The sequence below is a fragment of the Lynx rufus genome, unplaced genomic scaffold (genome assembly GCF_022079265.1).
Source record: "Lynx rufus isolate CCGP_SWC_20201006 ecotype Redwood Valley unplaced genomic scaffold, mLynRuf1.p SCAF_4, whole genome shotgun sequence".
NCBI classification, from domain to species: domain Eukaryota; kingdom Metazoa; phylum Chordata; class Mammalia; order Carnivora; family Felidae; genus Lynx; species Lynx rufus.
In genome coordinates this window covers 113,823,407-113,846,143 of record NW_025814856.1, presented here as the reverse complement: position 1 = coordinate 113,846,143, position 22,737 = coordinate 113,823,407, and the positions used below count along the sequence as shown (strand labels likewise).

General features: G+C 34.8%; 1 protein-coding gene across 1 annotated transcript in view; it reads right to left on the bottom strand.

Moving 5' to 3' along the window:
- The window catches only part of ABCB5 (ATP binding cassette subfamily B member 5), a 112,952-nt gene that overhangs the window by 35,703 nt on the left and 54,512 nt on the right, over positions 1-22,737 (bottom strand). Inside the window, exons 16-19 of the mRNA XM_047096409.1 lie at positions 10,836-10,979; positions 9,817-9,921; positions 9,563-9,640; positions 5,268-5,351 (exon numbers count right to left, since the gene is read on the bottom strand). Coding sequence (XP_046952365.1) covers positions 5,268-5,351; positions 9,563-9,640; positions 9,817-9,921; positions 10,836-10,979 — 411 coding nt within the window. The remainder of the gene's footprint in view (positions 1-5,267; positions 5,352-9,562; positions 9,641-9,816; positions 9,922-10,835; positions 10,980-22,737) is intronic.

The following is a 22,737-nucleotide window of genomic DNA, read 5'->3' as shown; positions in this document are numbered from 1 at the left end:
AGAATAAGAAGAATCTGAAATTAGTTTTCCTGTTCCAGGAAGAATTAACAGAAAAAACAGACATTTGGCCTTGAAAAATATTACAAGAACTGAAGGAAAATAGAACAGAGTCTTAAAGACCTAGAGGATAATGTAACTCTGCAAAGAATTTAGGACTGGAATCAGAGGAAATTTAGTTAAACTTCCATAGATTCTTTAGCAACATGCATGAATATACAAATTTTTCTTGGAAATTAAAAACAGGAAGTCATGATTAAATAATTCTTGAGATAAGAATTATTTATGGATTATTACTATATCTATGGAATTTTGCTAAATGTAGAAAATACAACTTTTGTAAGAAAATGATAGTGTACAAAGAGGGATGGCTAGCATAAGAAAATAAATGACAGAAAACTCAGTATGCAATTGTAGAAATAAAATTCCATATGATAGGATTTCTGTTTCTGGTTAACATGGAGTAACAGGAAATAGATTTATCCTCCCATCTGAAACAAAGGCAGAGATGGGAAACAAACAAGGTGAACCCTATGATTGCCCTAGTTTGGCCCTTGAAAGAGCTTCCAGGCCAAAGTGGAGGGTAAGTGAACTAAGAAAGAGCCTAACAGACTCCCAAAGTTAAGTAGATAAAACTGAGAATCTGGGGCATGGAGAATCTCAAGGAAGCTAGAGTTTGCAGTATAGAACATCAGAGAAGAGAGAGGTACACAGAAAGAGAAATATGGGTATCTGCAGAGGGTCCTTCTTGAATATTCAGCTAAGTAGTGCATGTGTGAGGGCTGGGAATAGTTTCCAGTCACACCAGTCAGACTGGAAAACCTCATGTCCTCATAGGCCATCGGGTAGAGTATGTAGAAAGGTCTTACCTCAGTAGGCTCTTGTCCTAACAAACCTTAAAATAAGACCCAAAAGGATTAGACTGTTCCAGGTAACTGAATTCCAGAGGAAAAAAAAAAAGAATATTTCTAGAAATATAAAAATATCCAGCACCCCAAAATGTTATATTTACAATGTGTGCCATCTTGTAAAAAATTACCAGATATGCAAAACAGCAAAATAGGACCCATGATGGCATAAAAATCAATCAATTAAACTAACCCACAACTGACACAAATGTTAGACTTAGTAGATAATGATATTAAAAGTTATCATGGTATAACATATATTCAAGAAGTTAAGAGATAAGGAACATACAAAAAAGATCCACATCAAAATTTTACAAAGGCAAATTTCAGAGTCCATAAAGTTTTATTGGAGCACAGTCATGGTCTTTCTTTACCTATTGTCAGTGGCTATCTTAGAATTATAATGATGGAATTGAGTAGTTGCTAGAGAAACCATATGTGCCACTCTCCTCACTTTGTACTGTTGCTCAGTGTGCTACAAATCTGTGATGCAATTATAATTTGACAGCATGTTGAATGCCACATGAATTGCTATACTGTGACATTTTATCTTAGTTTTAAAAATTACCATTGTATGTACATCATCTAAAAATAAGAAAGGAAGAGAAGAGTAGACTTTGAATGTCCTTTTAAGGCATAATGGACTGTGGATTACTTTTTCTGATCAGATATCACAGTGTTGTTTTTATTATGCTATAAAGTACTACATAGTACTAAAAATATATAAAATAGGTCAACATTTTCAGATGAAGCACTCATCATTATATTCTTAATTCACAAGAAACCAACATTCAGAAAATTTGGAAAATTTTAAGTGGAATATCTGATTTCAGTAGAATTTCTTCATAAAACTGAAAAGTGAAAATGAAGCTGACACCAAAGTAAGTTTCTGAGTGGCTCATTCATTAGTTAAGCAAAGAAAATCAGTTATGGATAATGAGTTAATTAAATCATGTTTAATTGCAGCAGAGGAAGAAATGTGTTTAGTGAGCTTAAACCTATTATCAGATGATGATTAACCTTTTGGTAAGAACAGTTGCTCAAAAAGTGGACAACACTGCAGCAACACCAACAGCAATAAAAAACCAGGTAGCTTTTTTGAATAGTTTTCCCTGGCTCTTGATGAGTTGACATATGTTACTGGTACTGGTACTGGTAAATCAGGAGCCAATGCTGAGTTTGAAGTGACTAAAAAATTTGTTACTATGAATGGTCTGTGTGGAGCAACTATAGGTGATAATATTTTCAAAGAAGTTAAGAAAAAATGAAGTCAGTATAAACTGAAGTGGAATCTACTAAGATATATTACAATTGATGGTGGTAAGATTTATAGAGTAGAAAAAAAAGCTTAGTTGGACAAATTTACAAACTGTGAAAATGTAAGATGTTTAAAGCCTAAGTTTATTTCCTGTATTGTTTATCAGCAGGTATTTTGTGGAAAATAAAATCACACTTTATTGGACCAGTATGGTCAATGGTGAAGTTCATTTACTCTTATAGATTTAACTATTTTTATTTCTATTTTTGTGAAATATGGAAGATGAATATCTTGACTTGTCTTACCACACAACAGTTTGAGGGTTTAGCAATGATAAGGTTTCACTGAAATATTTTGAGTTCAGGGTTGAGACTGAAATTTTCCTTTACAAGAACTACCTTTAACCACTCTGGCTTTGGATATTAGCTTTTGCTGTAGACTTGGTAATGTTTCTTAATGAATTCAACCTAGAATGGTAAGGCAAAACAACAATTACTTGCCAATGTTATACTATGGTAAAGTCATTTTGATGATTGCTAACATTTTTTGAATCACAAAAAATATCAAACTGTTTTTATATACTTCCTATGTCAAAAAGTTAAATCAGGAAATGAGGTCACCCCTGTCCAGGGAATGATATTCTAGTTCTACCTAATCAATTCATCTGGTTCTTGGAATTAATAAATGAAGTTTTTATGATTTCTTGGGGCTATATAATTATAGTTCTGATGAGAAGAATTCTTGGAACTAACATTGTATCTGTCAGTGGTATATCAAGTGCACATTGTGGCATGAATAACACACTTTCTTGTGGACAAAAATGAGGTAACACTTTTGGGTGATGAAAAGGGGTTGCTAAAATATACAGAAATAATACCTTGTAATTTTGTGGAACCTAGATTCCCAAGGAATCTAAAATGGCTTTGTACCTTTAATAACACTATATGTTACACAGAAAATAGTCTGTTGACAGATGTATGGCAATAAGCCATAACCTTGGGCTGAAATAATATCAGTTAAATTGGTTGTATTCAGTAAACTATTTCAGGAATCATGTTGTTCCATGACTTTATTTTACTAACATGTTTTTCTCATGACTCTCAAAGTACCAGAGTTTCTAAAAATGGCTAAGGGTGTATATATTTTTGGCCATTAGTAAAGGTTACAAAATAATATTTACTATTATTAAGGAGCTAGTTTGTGGACACTTATGCTAATATGTATGATAAAATAAAATTTAACTGAAATTACATGATGAAGAAACTGAAATGGAATATGCCTTAAATTGATACAATAGGAAATATGACCCCGAATAATTATTTCCTAATTCATCTCTAGTCTAGTGTGTGTTTGTGAGAAAATACATAGTAGATAAACAGGATTGGTAAATAATTCTTCCTTCTGCAGAAAGAGTATCCATTCAAGTTAGATATGAACCTACCTTTATATTGCAAAGCAAGTGTTTGTGTGAATTAATTACATGGTAGTAGACAGAGACTTACTCTTACAAAACTTCTTTTCTTATTCTGCTTTCTAAATTCAACAGCTTTAAAATCTGCCATCAGTAATTCAATCATTTATTCTTTAGCTATTACTTTTTATTCAATGCAAATGGTCTTACTTGCCCAGAAATTATTATGAGACCAACATTTACAAATTGGAACAAGAAAGTTTCCAGTGATCAAACAGAATGAGTCAGATGCTTGTAAGCAATCAGGCTGACAAATGTTTTCATTAATTTTTCTCAATGAAAGACAACACTATTTGTTAAAAACAACTAATGAATGTAAGGAAAGTAATGTTGGTCTTTCAGTTCTAATTTGTTCTTTTGGCTGAAGCAAATACTTGCTAAAAGAGATGATATAATATATATAAAATATGGCTGCTAGCAGAATTTCACTGGGATTGTAAAAATGTTGAATGATAGATAGTAAGAAAAAAAGAGCACAGTAAAGAAAAAGAAAAAAATGGCAAATTTTGTGGAATGGGGATTCAACTGGAATTATAGGGATATTTCTGCCTAATATGTGAACCCTATAATTCCTAAACATAGAAATTGTCATTCTATTATGCTATGTAAGATTAATGCTACGCTCCTTACTTAACTATTAAGTGAATATTATTCATGATTTTTTCCACTTATGCGAGTAAAATTGATTCCTTAGCCTTATTTAAAAAAATTAAAATTTTTTTTAACGTTTATTTATTTTTGAGAGACAGAGAACGACAGAGAATGAGCAGGGGAGGGGCAGAGAGAGAGGGAGACATAGAATCTGAAGCAGACTCCAGGCTCTGCGCTGTCACACAGGGCCCCATGCAGGGCTCGAACCCATGAACCAGGAGATCATGACCTCAGCCACCCAGGTGATTAACCGACTGAGCCACCCAGGCGCCCCTATTTTAAAATTTAAATTCTATCTAATAAATTTAGGGCATTGTCTTCCAAATAATGAAAAAGAGTTCAGAAAAAAAAAAAAAAGATGATGCCACTTTTCCTCTTGAACTCTTTCTACATCAAAACATTAGTTTTGCAAACCATTATGGATGCACATGAATATTAACTGTAACCAACTTGTTCTATTATTTGGTAATACAAATCTACCCTTAGAAGGAAAAACTACACTTTCTTCTTTTATTAAAACTTCTAAATTGTGTGTGTGTGTTTTCATTTTGTTACTTTTTCTAGTCTTACTATTTAATTCAGAGCTCTTTTCTCTAACTCATTTGTAGTATCTTCTTTAGTCCTCTGGTTATCCTATTACAATTGCTAAATCTTTTTTCCCCCTTTTTTCCTATTTTTTATATGAATATATATAGTTGAAATACAATGTTATTATTAGTTTCAGGTATACAATGTAGTGATTCAATGAAATCTTTTTTTGTTTTGTTTTGTTTTGTTAAAAATATCCAGAACTGAAAGGTTTCCCTCTTCCTTTATTGAGAGCTCCCAGTTAGTCTTGAGACTTGCCTGGTCCCCTTAAAGATGTGGGTAATCTTAGTATAGCTCAAAAATACGCACTGACATGTGTGTGTACAGGTATGTATATGTGTACACATACACACAGAATACACACTCCATTTAAAAATAAAAACAATGTACATACTCCTTGGATTTGTGCTATATCCATGGCTAATATTGTTGTCAAGGCTCCTGTGCTGTTTTCCTTATCATCAAACCAGGAAATATCCTAGAGAAAAAGGAGAATTAATATACGGTTATCAAAAACAAGACAAAACAAACAAAACAAACATTGTTATCAAAAAGATTGTTCTCTGATTTATGATTCTGCTCTAAGTCAGAAGGCATTTACCTTCTCCCTCACTCACAGGTATTTAATTCTTATAAATAGTATGGATCAAATGACTTTTGTTTCTTACTTCACAAAGATCTATACTTAGATACAAAATGAAGAATGTAAGCCCAATATCTTGGAACCATTACCAATGCTACAGTACTGTATAATAATCAACATCAAAAATGGTCATTTTGAACCACTAAGTAAGTTGTAATTTCAGTGAAGAGCAGACTACTTAAAAAGGTAGTGCACAACATGATTTTGAAATATTTTCAAAGCTCTCTATCTAAACTGATTAATGATAAAAAGTCTATCTCCTCTTTAGGACCCACTTAGGCAAGATTTTCCCTGATACTTCATATTACTCCTGAGATCCTATAACCACTGGGCATTGCGAGAGGCTAAAGAGGCAAAGAGGCTGATGTAAAACCCCTGTGGCCAAGAAGCATGCAATCTGAAGGAGATAGGTCAAAAATACAAGCAATAAAAGCATAACATTATAGCCAATTTCATTTTCAACAGCAAATAGAGATAGCACTTCTTAGCAGTTCTCAACCTGAGGCATTCTGATTTCCTTTTATTAGCTATTGAATGTTTCCTCCCACTTACTCAAACCACTTAGATCTCTTGTGGATTAAAATCATATGGAGCCTGTCTCTGAAAAATGACTTATTTTTAGTAAGTGAAAAGCCAAAGAATTGTTGGCTTACAGCTCAGCCAGAGCCCTGACACCCAGGTTACATGTTTCAGGCAACTAAGGAAAAAGAAGCATAACAGATAGAAGGCTGTGCATTAATCATACAGTTATGTGAGAAGAAAGTTCCCATGGAGGAATATGACAAGAGCAAGGGTGGGCACAACCCCAGCATGACAGCACTACTCTGTAAGCCCTTGCATTGGGAAGCTGTCCCAAAGAGTTGAGGGTCCAAGATGCCCAAAAGGGCATCCTACAGAAATCACAATCTGCACTACCAATTGTCCCTTTGAAAACACAGCCCCACTCATGAGCCTAACATATTGTGAACATACATCAGCAATGATAATAACTATAGCATTCTTGAACTGGAAGACATTACCTGTTTTTTTTATTGTTATACTAAAAAAAAATTAAGATAAACTTTACATTTTCTAATTATTTCTTTATTTAAACACGGTATGGAACACACAAAGAATTTTTAGATACAATATAAAGTAAAAATGTAGAAAGATAATTTATTATGGAATATTACATTCTTGATTCTAGAGTATCTTCCTATAACACACTAGGTATAGTATATATATGTGACTAGTCTTAGTCATTATCTGATCTTCAATCAGCAAAATGTCCAAAATTACTTTCCAACAAGTCAGTATTGTGTACTCTAGGCACTGTATTCCAGCATATGCCATATGTGCTAAAACATTTAAGAGTTTCTGGAACATAGCTGGTGTCAAATAAAATTTGGCTTGCTTTCTCTTTTTCTGATGGTAAAATGATTGTAAGTAAGGCTATCAGGTTTTTTGATAGTAGTAAATCCATTTTTTTCCCTGTCAGTAATACACTAGAAGTAAAAAATACAATAACACTATGATGCCTACACATTTGGTATGTATTTTCTCAATCAATCATCATAACTGTATGAGGTAGATACTATGAATATCCATATTTTATAAATGAGGAAACCGAGGTACTGAGAGATTAAATAACTTGCCCAAGGCCACATAGCTGGCAAGTGCTAAGGCCAGGATTTGAACCTATGCAACCAAATGCCAGAGGTTTTATTCAACTATCCTGTTCTATCTCCCACTGAACTGAAGCATTAACAGTTGAGTTTCATTACCTGTTTCTCCTGTGTCAGGACTTAATACCTCAAAAGCTTTTGGAAGTAGCTTTTTGAGATCCCTTAGTGCTTACCATTAATTCTATCATCTCATGATTTAAAGACCCCCCAAAGTAGCCTTAGCCATTCTAATGTAAAGATAAACAGGCAAAAATACGTATCTGTTCACAAACCCAACAGATCTACAGGTCAATATTTATCATTAGGAAATATAAATTTAGCTTTGAACAATGAATTATTTACAACCATTGAAGTCAGCAACACTTAGAACATTCTTTTCAAGTGTAAGGATGTCAACTAATCAAATAAAATACAGATTTTATACCTATAAAAAGACCACACCTGATTCCATAAATACTTCTACCTCAAATGAGGTTCCAAACTAGTTATAAAAACAACACAAGTCTCAGCATGCTTTTTAAGCCTTAGAAAGCCTTAGGACAACAACACAGGTAATAAGAGTTAGGCTAAACTGCACATTGGGAGCACCCCTTACTATAGACAAAACTGAAATGGGGAAGATATTTATAAAGAAAAGGCCAAATATCCTATTGTTCCCCCTCCATTTTAAGAAAGCTAAGACAAGAAACAAAAAAGAATGCTGAAGGATACAGAGGGAAAACAATCAGCCTGAAGGGGCTGAGTTGAATTTATGGGGGAATATAATAACATCTGATGAATAGTGCAGAGTTTCTGTGTGTGTCTTTGTGTGTATTTTTGCAGGACCAGAGTTTTTGGCTTAAAAACTGGGGGCTTCTTATGGGCAGAAGCTACTTTAGCCTAGAGTGTTACTATCCAGCTATTCACATGACTAACATTAAGAAGAGGATTAATGTCTAGTATTAACCATCAAGATACTGGATTAACAATAACCACTAGTTAAACTGGGTGCTGGACTTGAGACTCTTCTACCAAAAGCACACTGAATCTCTAGAAAGGCAGTTCAAAGTAATGTTTGGTTAAGTTATATATTCTTTTGTTCAAAACATTCAGACATTCAGAGAACACTGTCGAAAATCCCTAGAAATTAAAAATAAATTTCCTTGAATATGGAAACATATAAACTCATAAAGAAAAACAAAAATGAGCAGAAACTGTCAATAAGTATGAAATTTTAATTAGCTAATTAAAATTCCACCTTATTTCAAAGATTTGAGGTAAAGACATAAAATGTTCAGAAGTAAAAAAAAAAAATCAAAGTACAAATTTAGCTTGAGTGAGTTGTGCAGGCATTCACTGGTTTTATAATCCCTCAAATAGATTTTTTTCTGGCTTAAGGAGAGTCTCCAATTATCTCTGATAGGCCTTTGACCAGAATGTCAGGCATCAACCTCTTCAGAGCATCAAGTTGCTATGGGAAACCTTGCACTAGTGGGGTTGAATTTTGTATCTTGTAGTTTCCCAAGAGCACAAAGGCCTGGGCATTTTGTTACGCGGCAGTCCTCTGAGCGCTACTGCTAAAAGTCACAAGAGGTAAAAACTGGTTTTGACAACTCAGCTGGTGTGACAGTAATTCTATTTCTGACAAGAAATGAACTTGGCAGGAAGCTATTTGCTCTTGCACAGGGAGCTCTGGTGACAGAAAGTATGATGAAGGGCTCCAAATGATTACCGGCTTTCAGGGAACCCAATACATCTCAGCCTCCTGAAAGAATTTTAGAAGTGCCAATCTGAGACATTCCTGCCATTTGCCCCTAAGACTCACTTCTCAAGATTACTACTTGATCTACCTATTTTTAGTTATTTCACAGGTATGACTGATCATCTATATATGGCAGGCCAACCCGCCAGCTGGACTGCTACCTGAATTCAGGACTCTTCTGATGAGGACAGAGAGACTGACTGCTTTCAGAAGTGGGGAGTGAGGAAACTTAAGCAGTGCACATGGATGATAACTAGAGGAATTAACTCCTCCTTTTAAAAGATGTTCCCCAATATACTGTAGCTCTTAATTCTTCTTTTCAGTTTTCATTTGGTCTTTCAATCTGATCCTAGTACACTACATTATCCATTTAAAAAAAAAGATTTGTCAAGATAAACGCAAGGAAAAAGGAATGGACTCTAAATATTGTTTTCTGTAAGTTGTATTTTCAAACATAACAATTTTGGACTTGCTTCTATTAGAAAAATAAACTAAGAATTCTAATGTCAGGTGTTGATGGGAGCACAAAAAGCACGCTTTCAAAGGATCAAAGGAAAGATTATGTGAAGAAATTGACTTGAAAAACTACAAGAATATTTAAGAACACATTTTAAATAAAATAAGATAAATGAAACACTGACCTGATATAACATGGCTTTAAATGCCAAATGTCTTAATCTCATGGTTAAAATTTCCCCTGCTCTGCCATAAAATAATCCCTGGAAAACAAAAGAAAGGTATATTTATTCTTAACTCTTTTTTCTATTTCTTTGTAACAGTTAATTACTATATTTACTTATTTATACTTTATTATATTTTGTTGTTATTTTCAACTCAGAGAGGATGACATAAAAAGTACTCATGTTCAAACTTGTTTAATTCATTAAAAGCTTACCTGAATGAAATAACTGACAAAGCAAATAACACCCAAAATGACAAATATCATGGAATAAATCTCTGAATCATGCTTTAATGTGGTTTTATCATCATTTTCAAACATCTGAGAAAAAACAGATTTTTTATTCAGGTTATTGGAAGAAAATACAAAAGAAAGAGAAAAAACTAAAACGTCTATCCATCAGGAATTTTTGACTGAATTTCAACATAAGGAAAAGATTATATATACATTTCCTGGGGAAAAGAACTGCACCATTATTCTATTCACTACATTCATTACATATGATAAAAAAATGATTTGCTGTCAATTTTCTCACTTAGGCTATGTAAATATGAGATCAGACAATGAGATTATCACAGTATATTTTCAAAGAAACTACCAGTTTGTTTGAATTACTATTTCTATTAACTGCTAATAACTTAGGTTTCTTAATATTATTTTATTTAAGGTATTAACCTGCAGTGTGAGGTCTTTATACATGTCCCTAGAAATTGTTCCTATAATTAGTAATTATACATATATTGGCATCTATGTTGACACAGCATAGCTGTGCAAATCTGGGACTGAAGACTTAACGTGGCTCAGTCCTTGAATCCAGCAACTCTCCTGAGTCCCTCAGCACAATCCCAAGCTCTTGTTATTTCCTCTCCCTCGTGAGCTGACTGGTAATAAAAAATGGCCATTGTTTGGACTAGTTGAAAGAAGAGTAGTCGTCTTTGTCTATTTTATTGCTTCAGTGCTTTGGAATGCTGATACGGCAGTGGAGTCAAAATTAGAAAACAAAGTAATTTCTTTACTGATTGCCCAGTCAACAAGGCCCAGCCAAGACTTCACAATAGAGGCTGGCTTATCCCCTGAGAACATTAGTTAACCTTCCTATCATGGATCCCACACTATGGGTGACCCACCACAAGTCCCAATTTCCCCATTGCTGAGTCAAAGTACATCAGGTCTGTTCTCTCAGGCTATGCTTTGTTTAAAATTGTTAAAAATATTAGCAAATTAGCTTTACTTACAGTTATGATTTTTGCAAAGATGATGGAAAATACTGGATGAACAGCTCCATTTAGAATAGAAGCCAATGTCCCCAGGACCACAGAAAGCCATTCAGACTTGTTTAACTTAAAAATTTTTAACATAGAAACTTCAGGAAGACTTGTCTATGAATAAAATACTTTGGTTAAAACCTCAGTTTGAGAGCGTAATGGAACCTAGAGAAGTTAACCAATCTTAAGCAGAACCAATAATGTAAAATATCAAATATAATTAGGAGACAAGAGTAAAAGTAGAATATATCTTAGAAAAATTTCACCACCCATATTACCTGATGTCCTCAACACATACAGGAATCTTATCCCAAAGTGACTCTCTGAGCAATTTATCCTTTTGGTATTTCACTGTTACTATCATTTAAAAATTACAGATTAACTCACAAGTTCTGACAGCTAAGACTCATTGAAGAAATGACAGTCATATTTTCTTTATTCCTGTTAAACTAGATGGAATATTATACCCTAAGATAAGACAAAAATCTAGGTAGAAATGAAGCAAGACAGAAAGCAAGAATTTTACTAGCTAGCATTTCAAGCTTGAAAGTTTTCTAGTTTCATGACTTATTGACAGAAACATTTATCTAATATCTTAATTTAAAGCTTGTTTTGGGGTTCCCATTTGTAAATAAAATGCTGCAATATCTGAGCATATCACTTAAACTTACCAAGCCTCAGTTTCCTCATCTTTCCAAGGGGGATGATATCATTTCCTATCTTCTTGGATTGTTTTTAGAATTAAACTTAACTCAGTATTATTACAGAAGAAGGATTATATGATGCAAAATCCTAGGTTTTATACAGAGAAAGCACAATGCAAGTAACCATTCTGTCAGCCCTCCCAGTGGAGAGGTAGCGGTCACAATGATCAGAGGATAAATAATATGATAATGATTTCTCCTTACTCTTGTCCAGCATGCATAGTGGATTTATTTCAGAAATCTAAAATATCTTACGGTTTTGTAGTGAGTAATTATTTTGAATAGGAAAGTAGACAGCAAACTACTAGGCATTTCTTTTTTTATTTTAATTAAAAAAATGTTTTTATGTTTACTTATTTTTGAGACACCTAATGAGAGAGAGCACAAATTGGGGAGGGGCAGAAAGAAGAAGATAGAGAATCTAAAGCTGTGCTGTCAGCGCAGAACCCGATGCAGGACTTGAACTCACGAACCGTGAGATCATGACCTGACCTGAAGTTGGACAATTACCTGACTGAGCCACCCAGGTGTCCCTAGGCATTTCATATGTTAAAATTGTCTCTTGGCATTCACTCTAGAAGTAATGACATTTGTGAACCTAATAACAGGAGAATTCTTCGGGAATGATTATAAAATAGTCTGTAATTCTTGTGTTAATCTTAGTCTGGCAACTATAATGTAAACTCTTTTGTTCGAACAATAGAACTTTTAAAGTTCTAAGGTATTTATGGTCTATTTTTAGGATGGGTAAACCACAATTATATTGGGTTACTGAATAATCTATTTCCTTTCTGAAGTTTTCTGAAGATCATCATCACAAAAAGCCTCACTTTTCAGTTAGGTGACTGTCCAATATACAGAAATGTATTTCATTTTTTATTTTTTGAAAATTTTTATTAAAAAAAATTAATGTTTATTTTTGAGAGAGAGAGACAGAGTGTGAGCAGGGGAGAGGCAGAAAGAGAGGAAGACACAGAATTTGAAGCAGGCTCTAGGCTCCAGCTATCAGCACAGAGCCTGATGGGGGGCTTGAACTTATAAACTGTGAGATCATGACCTGAGCTGAAGTTGGATGCTTACCCAACTGAGCCCCCCAGGTGCGTCAGAATATACAGAAATTTAAAAAGTTGCATACCAACTCTGTCAAGCACTGAGCACAGATTTTCTGTCAAATTCTTTATAAAATTGCCTCGTTTTGCAATGAAACTAAGACTTAGTGTGTGTCAGAACATAATACCAGTAAATTAGAGACAATAAATGTAGGAGGGCTATCTCACTCCTACAGAATAATGTATCTTTTACCTTTTGAAAAATATACAATAATAGGTTAAATGAGTGTTACTGAAATAATGTTATAAAGATAGAAAAGAATAAAGATAAGAACAAAATGAAAGTAAGATCATGAGTTTCTATGTTATGTAAATATGTTACAGGTTATTACATATTTTAAGAGAATCTGATATAAAAATATATGAAATTATAGGCATTTTGTAAAGAGATACAGAAGGGCTTTAAAAAGTTAAACAAACCTTCCTAAAGAATTTTAAATTTCATACATTTTATTTTATTTTTTATAAGTTCATTTATTTATCTTAAGACAGAGAGAGAGACAGACAGACAGACAGACAGAGAGGCAGAGAGGCAGAGAGAGAGAGAGAAGCCCAAGGAGGTTCTGCACTGTCACTACAGAGCCCAACATGGGGCTCAAATCCACAAACTGTAAGATCATGACCAGAGCCAAGATCAAGAGTTGGATGCTCAACCAAAGGAGCCACCTAGGGACCCCTAATTTCATGTATTTTAGAGCTATAATGAGTTATTATAGTCTTCATATAACAGGCTGTATATGTTTAAAATGTAGAACTTGGTAAGTTTAGACATAACTACACACCCATGAAACCATTACCACAGTCAAGATAATGAACATATCCACTACCTCTAGAAGTTTCCTACAGCCTTTTGTAATCCCCCTCTCCCACACCTCTCAGCTGCCAACCCTCTTCTCCTATAATCACGGACATGCTGTTACTACATATTATTTTTCATTTCCTAAAATTTTATATAAATGAAATCATACAGTATGTATTCTTTTTTCCTCTGGCTTCTTTTGCTCAACATAATTGCTTTGAGATTTATTCATAATACTGAATAAATTAACATTTCATTATTTTTATTGGTGAATGGTATTCCATTGTATGAATATACCACAATTTATATATTCAGTCACCTCTTGATATGAATTTAGGTCATTCCCAGTTTGGGGCTATTACAAGTAAAACTGCTATGAATATTCATATTCAAGACTTTGTGTGGACACATGATTTAATTTCTTTCAGGTAAATGCCTAGAAGAGGAATGCTTGGATCAGATAGTAGATGTATGTTTAATTCTTTAAGAAATTGCCAAACTGTTTTCCAAAGTGAGTTTGCCATTTTGTATTCCCACTAGCAAAATATGGAATGCTTCTGGCTTCATATCACTGCCAACACTTGCTAGAGTCAGTCTTTTTAGTTTCCACCATTGTAATGGTGTGTCATGATATCTCAATTATGAGTTTAATTTGCACTTCTCTAATTACTAATGATGTTTGGCATCTTTTTGTGTGTTTGTTTGCCATATGCACATCTTCTTTGGTAAAATGTCTATTCAAATATTTTGCCCATTTTTCTTTTTCTTTTCTCTTTTTAATTTTTTTTTAAGAGCCAGAGAGGGAAAAAGTGAGCAGGGGAGATGGGCAGCGGGAGAGAGAGAGAATCTCAAGCAGGCTCCACACTCAGCACGAAGCCTTAATGTGGAGCCTGATGCAGGGATCGATCCTATGACCCTGGGATCACGACCAGAGCTGAAATCAAGAGTCAGACGCCCAACTGACTAAACCACCCAAGTGCTCCTTTTGCCCATTTTTTCAACTGGGTTGTTGGTATTCTTATTATTGTGCTTTGGGAGTTTTTGTATATTTTGGACACAAGTCCTTTATTAGATATGTGACTTATAAATGTTTTCTCTCAGATTATGGCCTATCTTTTCATCTCTTAAAAGCATTTTACAAATAGCAAAGGTCTTGATTTTGGTGAAGTCTAATTTATCATATGTTTTTTTTTCTCTTTTATGAATTGTGCTTCTGGTGTTGCATCTAGGAAATCTTTGCTAAGGTTTTCCTACTGGATTTTCTTATGGAAGTTTTTGAATTTTAGGTTTTATAGTAAATTCTGTAATCCATTTTGAGTTAATTTTAATCTGTGATCTGAGACATGGATTGAAGATGATTATTTTGTATATTGTTGATACAGCTATAGCATCATTTCTTGAAAAGACCATACATTAATTATTCAATTGCCTTTACTGTACTTTTGTCTAAATACAATTAACCATCTGTGTGTGGGTTTATTTCTTAACTCTATTCCGCTCTATTGATCTATTTTAATATAGCTGTATATTAAGAATTGGAATTAGGTAGTACAAATTCTCCAACTTTGTTCTTTTTCAAAGTTGTTTTGATTATTTTATCCTTTTGAATTTTCATTTATAATCAGTTTGTCAAATTCTACAAAAAAGCCTGCTGAAATATTGATTGGTATTGCCTTGAACCTATAGATCAATTTGGAGAGAACAGATGCCTCAATGATATTGACTCTTCTTATTTATGTACATAGTATATTCCTCAACTTATTTAGGTCTCCTTTCATTTTTCTTAGTAATATTTTATATATTTCAGTGCATGGATCTTATAATCTTTTATCAAATTTATCCCTAAGTATTTCATATTTTTGACAATATTGTACATGAAATTATTTTTAAAATTTCAATTCCTATTTTTTGATTTTTGTACTTTCTTTTTGGTGCATTCTATAGGATTATTTATATAGATAGTCATGTTGTCTGTGAAGAAAGACAGTTTTCTATCTTTCTTTCCTATTTGGATGCCTTTTATTTTCTGGCCTTATTGCAGAGGCTGGAACTTGTGGCACAATGTTGAATAGAAGTGGTGAGAGTGTACATCCTTGCCTTGTTCTTGATTTTAGTTCCTTCACTATTGAGAGTGATGTTAGCTATAGATTTGTTGTTTATGCCTTTTATCAGGTTGAGAAAATTTCTTTTAATTCCTGGTTTGCTGAGAGTTATCAGGAATAGACAGTGCATTTTGTCAACTGAATTTTATACATTGATTGAGATGATTATTTTTTTCTTAATAAGAAGTATCACATTAATTTCTTAATGTTAGGCCATACTTGTACTCTTTAGATAAATCCTAGTTGGTGATGATATAGTATTCTTTTTATACATTGTTGATTAGACTTCCTAAAATTTTGTTAGTAAGTTTTCCATCTATGTTCATGAAGTAAATTTATCTATAAACTTATTTTCTTGTAACATCTTTGTCTAATTTTGATACCAGAGTAATACTAGTCTCATAGAATTGGTCTCATAGAAGAGAGAATCTCTTAGAATCTCATAGAAGATTGGTCTCATAGAATATTTGTCTCTTCAATTTTCTGTTTGGTAGAATTCACCAGTTAAGACAATTAGGCCTGAAGTTTTCTTTAAGGAAAGGTTTTCACTACAAATTTAATTTCTTTTTAATAGATATAAGATTAACTTATTAATTTATTTTTGAGCGGGCTTTGGTAGTTTGTGTCTTTTAAAGAATTTGACCATCTCATCTGAGTTGTAAGATTTATTTTCATAAATGTTTTCATAAGATCATCTTATTCTTTTTTTTTTTTTTTTAAATTTTTTTTTTTTCAACGTTTATTTATTTTTGGGACAGAGAGAGACAGAGCATGAACGGGGGAGGGGCAGAGAGAGAGGGAGACACAGAATCGGAAACAGGCTCCAGGCTCTGAGCCATCAGCCCAGAGCCTGACGCGGGGCTCGAACTCCCGGACCGCGAGATCGTGACCTGGCTGAAGTCGGACGCTTAACCGACTGCGCCACCCAGGCGCCCCAAGATCATCTTATTCTTTAGAGGAGGGAGAGAGAGAGAATGTGAGAGAGAGAGAACATGCATGTAAGTTGGGGAGGGGCAGAAGGAGAGGGAAAGAGAATCTTTCTCCTTTTATTTTCTAATTTTTTTTATGTTTATTTACTTTTGAGAGAAAGAGAGAGAGAGACAGAGGTGTGAACAGGGGAGGGGCAGAGGCAGAATCTGAAGCAGGGTCCAGGCTCTGAGCTGTCAGCACAGAGCCCAATGCAGGGCTTGAACTCACAGACTGTGAGATCATGACCTGAGCTGAAGTTGGACACTTAACCAACTGAGCCACCCAGGCTCCATGGGAAAGAGAGAATCTTAAGCAGGCTCCATGATCAGAGAGGAACTCTCACCACCCTTAGATCATGACCTGAGCTGAAATCAAGAGTCAGATGCTTAAATGACTGAGCCACCCAGACACCCCTATTATTCTTTTAATATAGGTAGAACTTGTAGTGATGTTATCATGCTCATTCTTGATATTGGTAATTTGTATCTTCTTTCTTAAATTGTTCAGTCAGTCCAGTGGTTTTTCAGTTTACTGAGGCTCTCAAATAACCAGTTTTGGATTTCACTGATTTTTTTTTCTTATTAAAAAAAAAGTTTATTTATTTTGAGAGAGAGAGAGTGAGAGCACATGCAAGTGGGGTGAGGGGCAGAAAGAGGGGGAGAGAAAATTCAAAACAGACTCTATGCTCAGAGCAGAGCCCGACTTGGGGCTCAGTCTCATGACCATGACATCATGATCTGAGCTGAGATCAAGAATGGGATGCTTAGCCAACTGAGCCACCCAGGTGCCCCAACTTTTTTCTTTATAATTACCTTCTTCCTTCTAGTTTCTTAAGGCGTAAGTTTATTAATTTGAGATCTTTCTTTTTATGTATAAATTTCTTTCTCAGTAATACTTTAAGCCTCATCTCACATTTTTTTTAAACTGGAGTTATTTTTATTTTTTTAAAGTTTTTATTTAAATTTCAGTTAGTTAATATAGAGTGTAATATTAGTTTCGGGTGTACATTATAGTGACTCAACACTTCCATACATCACCTGGTGCTCATCATGACAAGTGCATGCCTTAATCTCCATCACCTATTTAATCCACCTCCCATCCATCTCCTGTCTGGTAACCATCACTTTGTTCTCTATAGTTAAGAGTCTGTTTTTTGGTTTGCCTTTCTTTATCTTGCTTTCCTTCCCCCCCACCCCTTTACTCATTTGTTTTGTTTCTTAAATCATACAGGAATTTGTCTTTCTCTGACTTATTTTACTTGGCATAATAGTCTCTAGCTCCATCCGTGACATTGCAAAAGGCAGATTGCATTCTTTTTTATAGAGGAGTCATATTCCATTGTATGTATATGTATGTATTCATAGTAGTATTCATTTACTAATGTACAATTGCAGTGTTTTCATAAATTGGCAATTGTAGACAATGCAGCTATAAACATTGGGGTGCATATATTCCTTTGAATTAGTATTTTTGTATTCCTTGGGTAAATACCCAGTAGTACAATTGCTGGATTATAGGGTACATTTTAATTATGTTTGGCATCATTTTCATTCAGCTCAAAATACTTTGGAATTTCTCTTTTGATTTCTTCTTTGATCCATGCATTATTTAGAAGTGAGTTGCTTAGCTTCCAAATATTTCAAGATTTTCAGTCCACTTCTGTGCTTGATCCCTTCTCTTCTCTTCTCTCCTCTTCTCTCTTCTCTTCTCTTCAGATTTTACTTTTAAGTAATCTCTACATCCAACGTGAAGCCTGAACCTACAATTCCAAGATCAAGAGTCGCATGCTCTACCAACTGAGCCAGACGCATTTGAGAAGAATGTGTATTCTTCTGTTGATAGGTGGAGTCTTCCATAAATGTCTATTAGTTCAAGCTGGTTGAGAGTTCTGTTAAAGTCATCTACACCCCTGCTGAATTTTAGTCTACTTGTTTCGTCAATATTTAAGAGAAGTATTGAAATCTCTGGTAAAACTATAAATTTTTATTCTCTTTTTGTCCTTTTATATATTGATCCTTTAATATAATTATGAAAAAAACCCCTCTTTATCCCTGGTAATAGTTTATTGCTTTGAAATATACTTTGACAACTATTAACATCACAGTCTATCTTCAAGTAATATTACATACCACTTAGGAGCCTTAAAATAGAATATTTCCATTTCTCCCTCCTAGTCTTTTGGATACTGTTTTTACAAATTTTTACTTATACTTCTGTAATAAACCCTATACTGCAATGTTATTTTTTTCTTAAAAAAGTAAATTATTTTTGAAATACACTTACAAAAGTATTATTGGGGTGCCTGGCTGGCTCATTCAGTAAAGGATGTGACCTGTTTTTAAGTTTATTTATTTTGAGAGCGTGCGTGTGCATGCATGCAAGTGAGGGAGGGGCAGAGAGAGAGGGAGAGAGAGGATCCCAAGCAGGTCTGCACTGTCTGCACAGAGCCAACACAGGGCTCTGTCCCACAAACCATGAGATTATGACCTGAGTCGAAATCAAGAGTTGGACGCTTAACCGACTGAGCCGCCCAGGTGCCCCAAGCATGTGACTCTTGAACTCAGGGTCATGAATTCAAGTCTCATATTGGGCATGGAGACTACTTAAAAAAATTATTAATCATTACTAGCTATTATTATATTAGTCCATTTATTACTATTTTGAATATTTTTTATTCCTTTGTGTAGATTCAGATTTCCATGTGGTATCACTTTCTTTCTGCTTGAAGGCCTTCTTTTAACATTTCTAGTACTGTAGGTCTGGTGGTGATAAATTACTTTAGCCTTTTTTTCCTGAAAAATTCTGTACATTGTCTTATTTCTGAAAAATATTTTTCTGTGTAGCATTTTGATTTTTTTCTTTTTAGTACTTTCAAGATACTACTCTATTGTCTTCTGGCTTGCATTGTGTCTAATAAGAAGTCTGTGATTTTCTTATTTTTTCCCCTTCCACATGTTATGCTGATATTCTCTGGCTGCCTTAAAAATTTTCTCCTTATTGCAGGTTTTAAGCAATTTGGTTATGATGTGCCTTGGCATAGTGTACCCTATATTTCTTGTATTTGGAATTTAATAAGCTTTTTGGATCTGTAGTTTTTAGTTCTCACCAAATTTGGAAAAAATTTTCATTGTTCAAATGTTTTTTACTCTTCCTTTGGGAACATATGAAATACAGTAACTGTTTAATGTTCCTACTCATTCTACCAAGTGTGTCATTTCTGGGTTTATTTCTATTGATTGAGTTACTTCATTTTGGGAACTATTTTCTTGCTTCTTTACTTGCCTGGTAATTTTTGATTGGATGACAAATAGTATAAATTTTACTTCTTGGGTATGTTTGAATTATCATTTTTTTAATACTTTATTTTTTCAGTAATCTCTGCACCCAACATGAGGCTTGAACTTACAACGCCGAGATCAAGAGTTGCATGCTCTACTGACTGAGCCAGCCAGGTGCCCTGGTATTTTTGAATTCTTAAATATTTATTATGGAGCTTTGTACTGGAACACATTTAAATTACTTGGAAATAGTTTGATCCCTTTGAGGTTTGCTTTTAAGCTTTGTTAGTTGGGCTCATAGCTGTGTTTAGTATGGGACTATTCCCCCTTTTCCCCCAAACTCTGAGGAAATACATTCCTTAATATCCAACTCAATGACCCATGAATTTAGAGACTGCTCACTTGAGCTGGTTTAATAAGAACTACTTTTTTTTTAAGTTTATTTATTTATTTTGAGAGAGAGAGAGTGGGAGAGGGGCAGAGAGAGAGCAAGAGAGAATCCCTAGCAGGCTGTGCACAGTCAGTGCTCAAACTCACAAACTGTGAGATCATGACCTGAGAAGAAATCAAGAGTTGGACACTTAACCGACGAAGCCACCCTGGTGCCCTAATAATTACTTTTAAACTGGTGGTACCAGAGGCGGGGGTTGGTTAAACAAGTGATGGGGATTCAGTAGTGCACTTATCATGATGAGCACTGGGTGATGTACAGAAGTGTAGAATTACTATACTGTCCATCTGAAACTAATATAACACTGTATGCTAACTAGCTGGAATTAAAATAAAAACTTAAAAGAATAAGAACTATTCCTGACCCTTTGTAAGCCTTTGTGAAAGGACTGTTCTCTTTCCTCCTTTCCGGCACATCTTTCCTCTGCTGTCGGCAGTTTTCTTAATGTGCTGATCAGTACCCAGATGAAGACTCAGTGGAGAACCTATGAAGATCTCTGGAACTCTGAGAAACTCTCTTCTTTTAGTTCTTTGTTCTAAGGATGCTGCCTAGTTTGGCTTCCTGGGCTCTGCATGGGTTTCCCCTTCTAGCTCTGAGGCTTGGAAACTATCCAGACAGTAACCTGGATCAGTGATAAGATTTATTTCATTTGTTTCTTTTTCCTCAGGGATCACGATGTCCAATGTTAGAAAATTGTTCCACATATTTTGTTCTGTTTCTTAGGTGTTTCAAGCAGAAAGGTAAACCCGGTTCCTGTTAACCTATCTTGGCTGAAAACAGAAATCTCTAATTTCATCTGGTTTTCATAGCATTTGACACAAATGATCTCTTCCTCTTTTGTGACACTTTCCTTTGTTGGCTTCTATGATACCATACTCTCCTGGCTTTCTTTTTATTTTCTAGCCATTCTCTAGATTCCTTTGTTGGCGACTGCTTTTCTACCTAAATTTAAATTTTGCTGGGTCCTGCTTCTCAATATCCTGTCCTAGTTGCTTCTCCATCTATAATTTATTTCTAATTGGACAGCTTTAATCAGGTCCATCAGGTCCATTGCTTAACCACTGTCATCTCTTCCCTGCCTTGGTTCCCAAACACCATTCTCCACACAGCAGCCAAATCAAACAGATTGGTTCATGCACTTTTCTGAATAAGACCCTCTCATGCAACAGTTCTTAACCTGCTTTGTGTCAGGGACTCCTCTGGAAGACTGATGAAATCTGAGGACTCCTTACCAGAAGGATTTATAACAATGTGCTAAATAACCCATGGGTCTCAAAGAAAACAAATAAATTGAAATATAGTATTCAAAATATTTAACAAAAAATTTAAAGTTGTGATACAGTTATGGTTGTGTTTCATTATTAGCATATTAAATAACAAGATATAATAGTGATGAGTGTAAAGATATTCTAACATGTCTATAACAACTGTAATGAGATATCAAAATTTCTGTGATTTTCATTGGTGACGTTATAGGCCCTGGTCATAATACTGTAGTTTGTTGTTCATATTCATAATTAAATTAATTTTTCATCAAGGATAGGTGGGAAAAAAAGTTATGATATTTTTTCTAATTCAGGTTAATTGCCTCTGAATTCCGTCCAGACTTTCCTTGTGGGTCATGGACCACTGGTTAAAAACCTCTGATGGCTTCCTGACAGAGTAAGGAAAGAATCTAAAAGACAAGATCAAAATCTTACTATGGTCTGCAAGGTGCTGCCTGATCCAGCCCCTGAGTATCTCACACAACTCTTTGCCCATCTTTCTTCTTAGTCACTGTGACCCCCAACGCCAGGCCCTTATATTAGCTGTTCCCCCTATTTAAAATAATACCACCTCTGTCCTAGCTACTGATTTATTACCTTTTGGGTCCAAATGCACCCTTTTACCTGATAAATATTTTTCCTTTATCAGATAGTAAGATGTCAAGCTGTGTCAGTTGAGGGTACTGGAAAAACACTACAGGGGGGAATTTTTCTTTCTGGTGGCTTAATGGGAAGGCTCCTGCAGGATGAGTTTTTCTCTCTGCTACTCTGCTTGCACAGTTTTTTTCAGAGTTAATTGAGTGCAGTTTTCTCTTGTGTTTGGCCACCAAGTGCTTTGTCCAGCTCTTGGCTTGGCCAGGAGAGGCCTAACCATGGGACACAGATAGCACTGGCCTGTGATTCAGCCAGGTCACTAACGCATGCACCTTACTACACATGGGGCTGTACTTGACTCTTGCATAGGGCAACCTGTCCAGTTCCTGGTTCCAACAGTGCCCTGTAGCTTCTCCTGGCACCTAGGGATTCTGGCATGCCACAGGACAGATTTCCAGCAAACCCCACCAGTGAGGTATCTTATCAACTTCTCTGCCATCCAGTGAACAAAAGCTGTGCCCTTTGAAGTGAGGCATGAATCTCAACCTTGGCTGGGGAAGAATCAGGGCTCTTCTTTGGGTCTCTATTTCAACCTCACTAG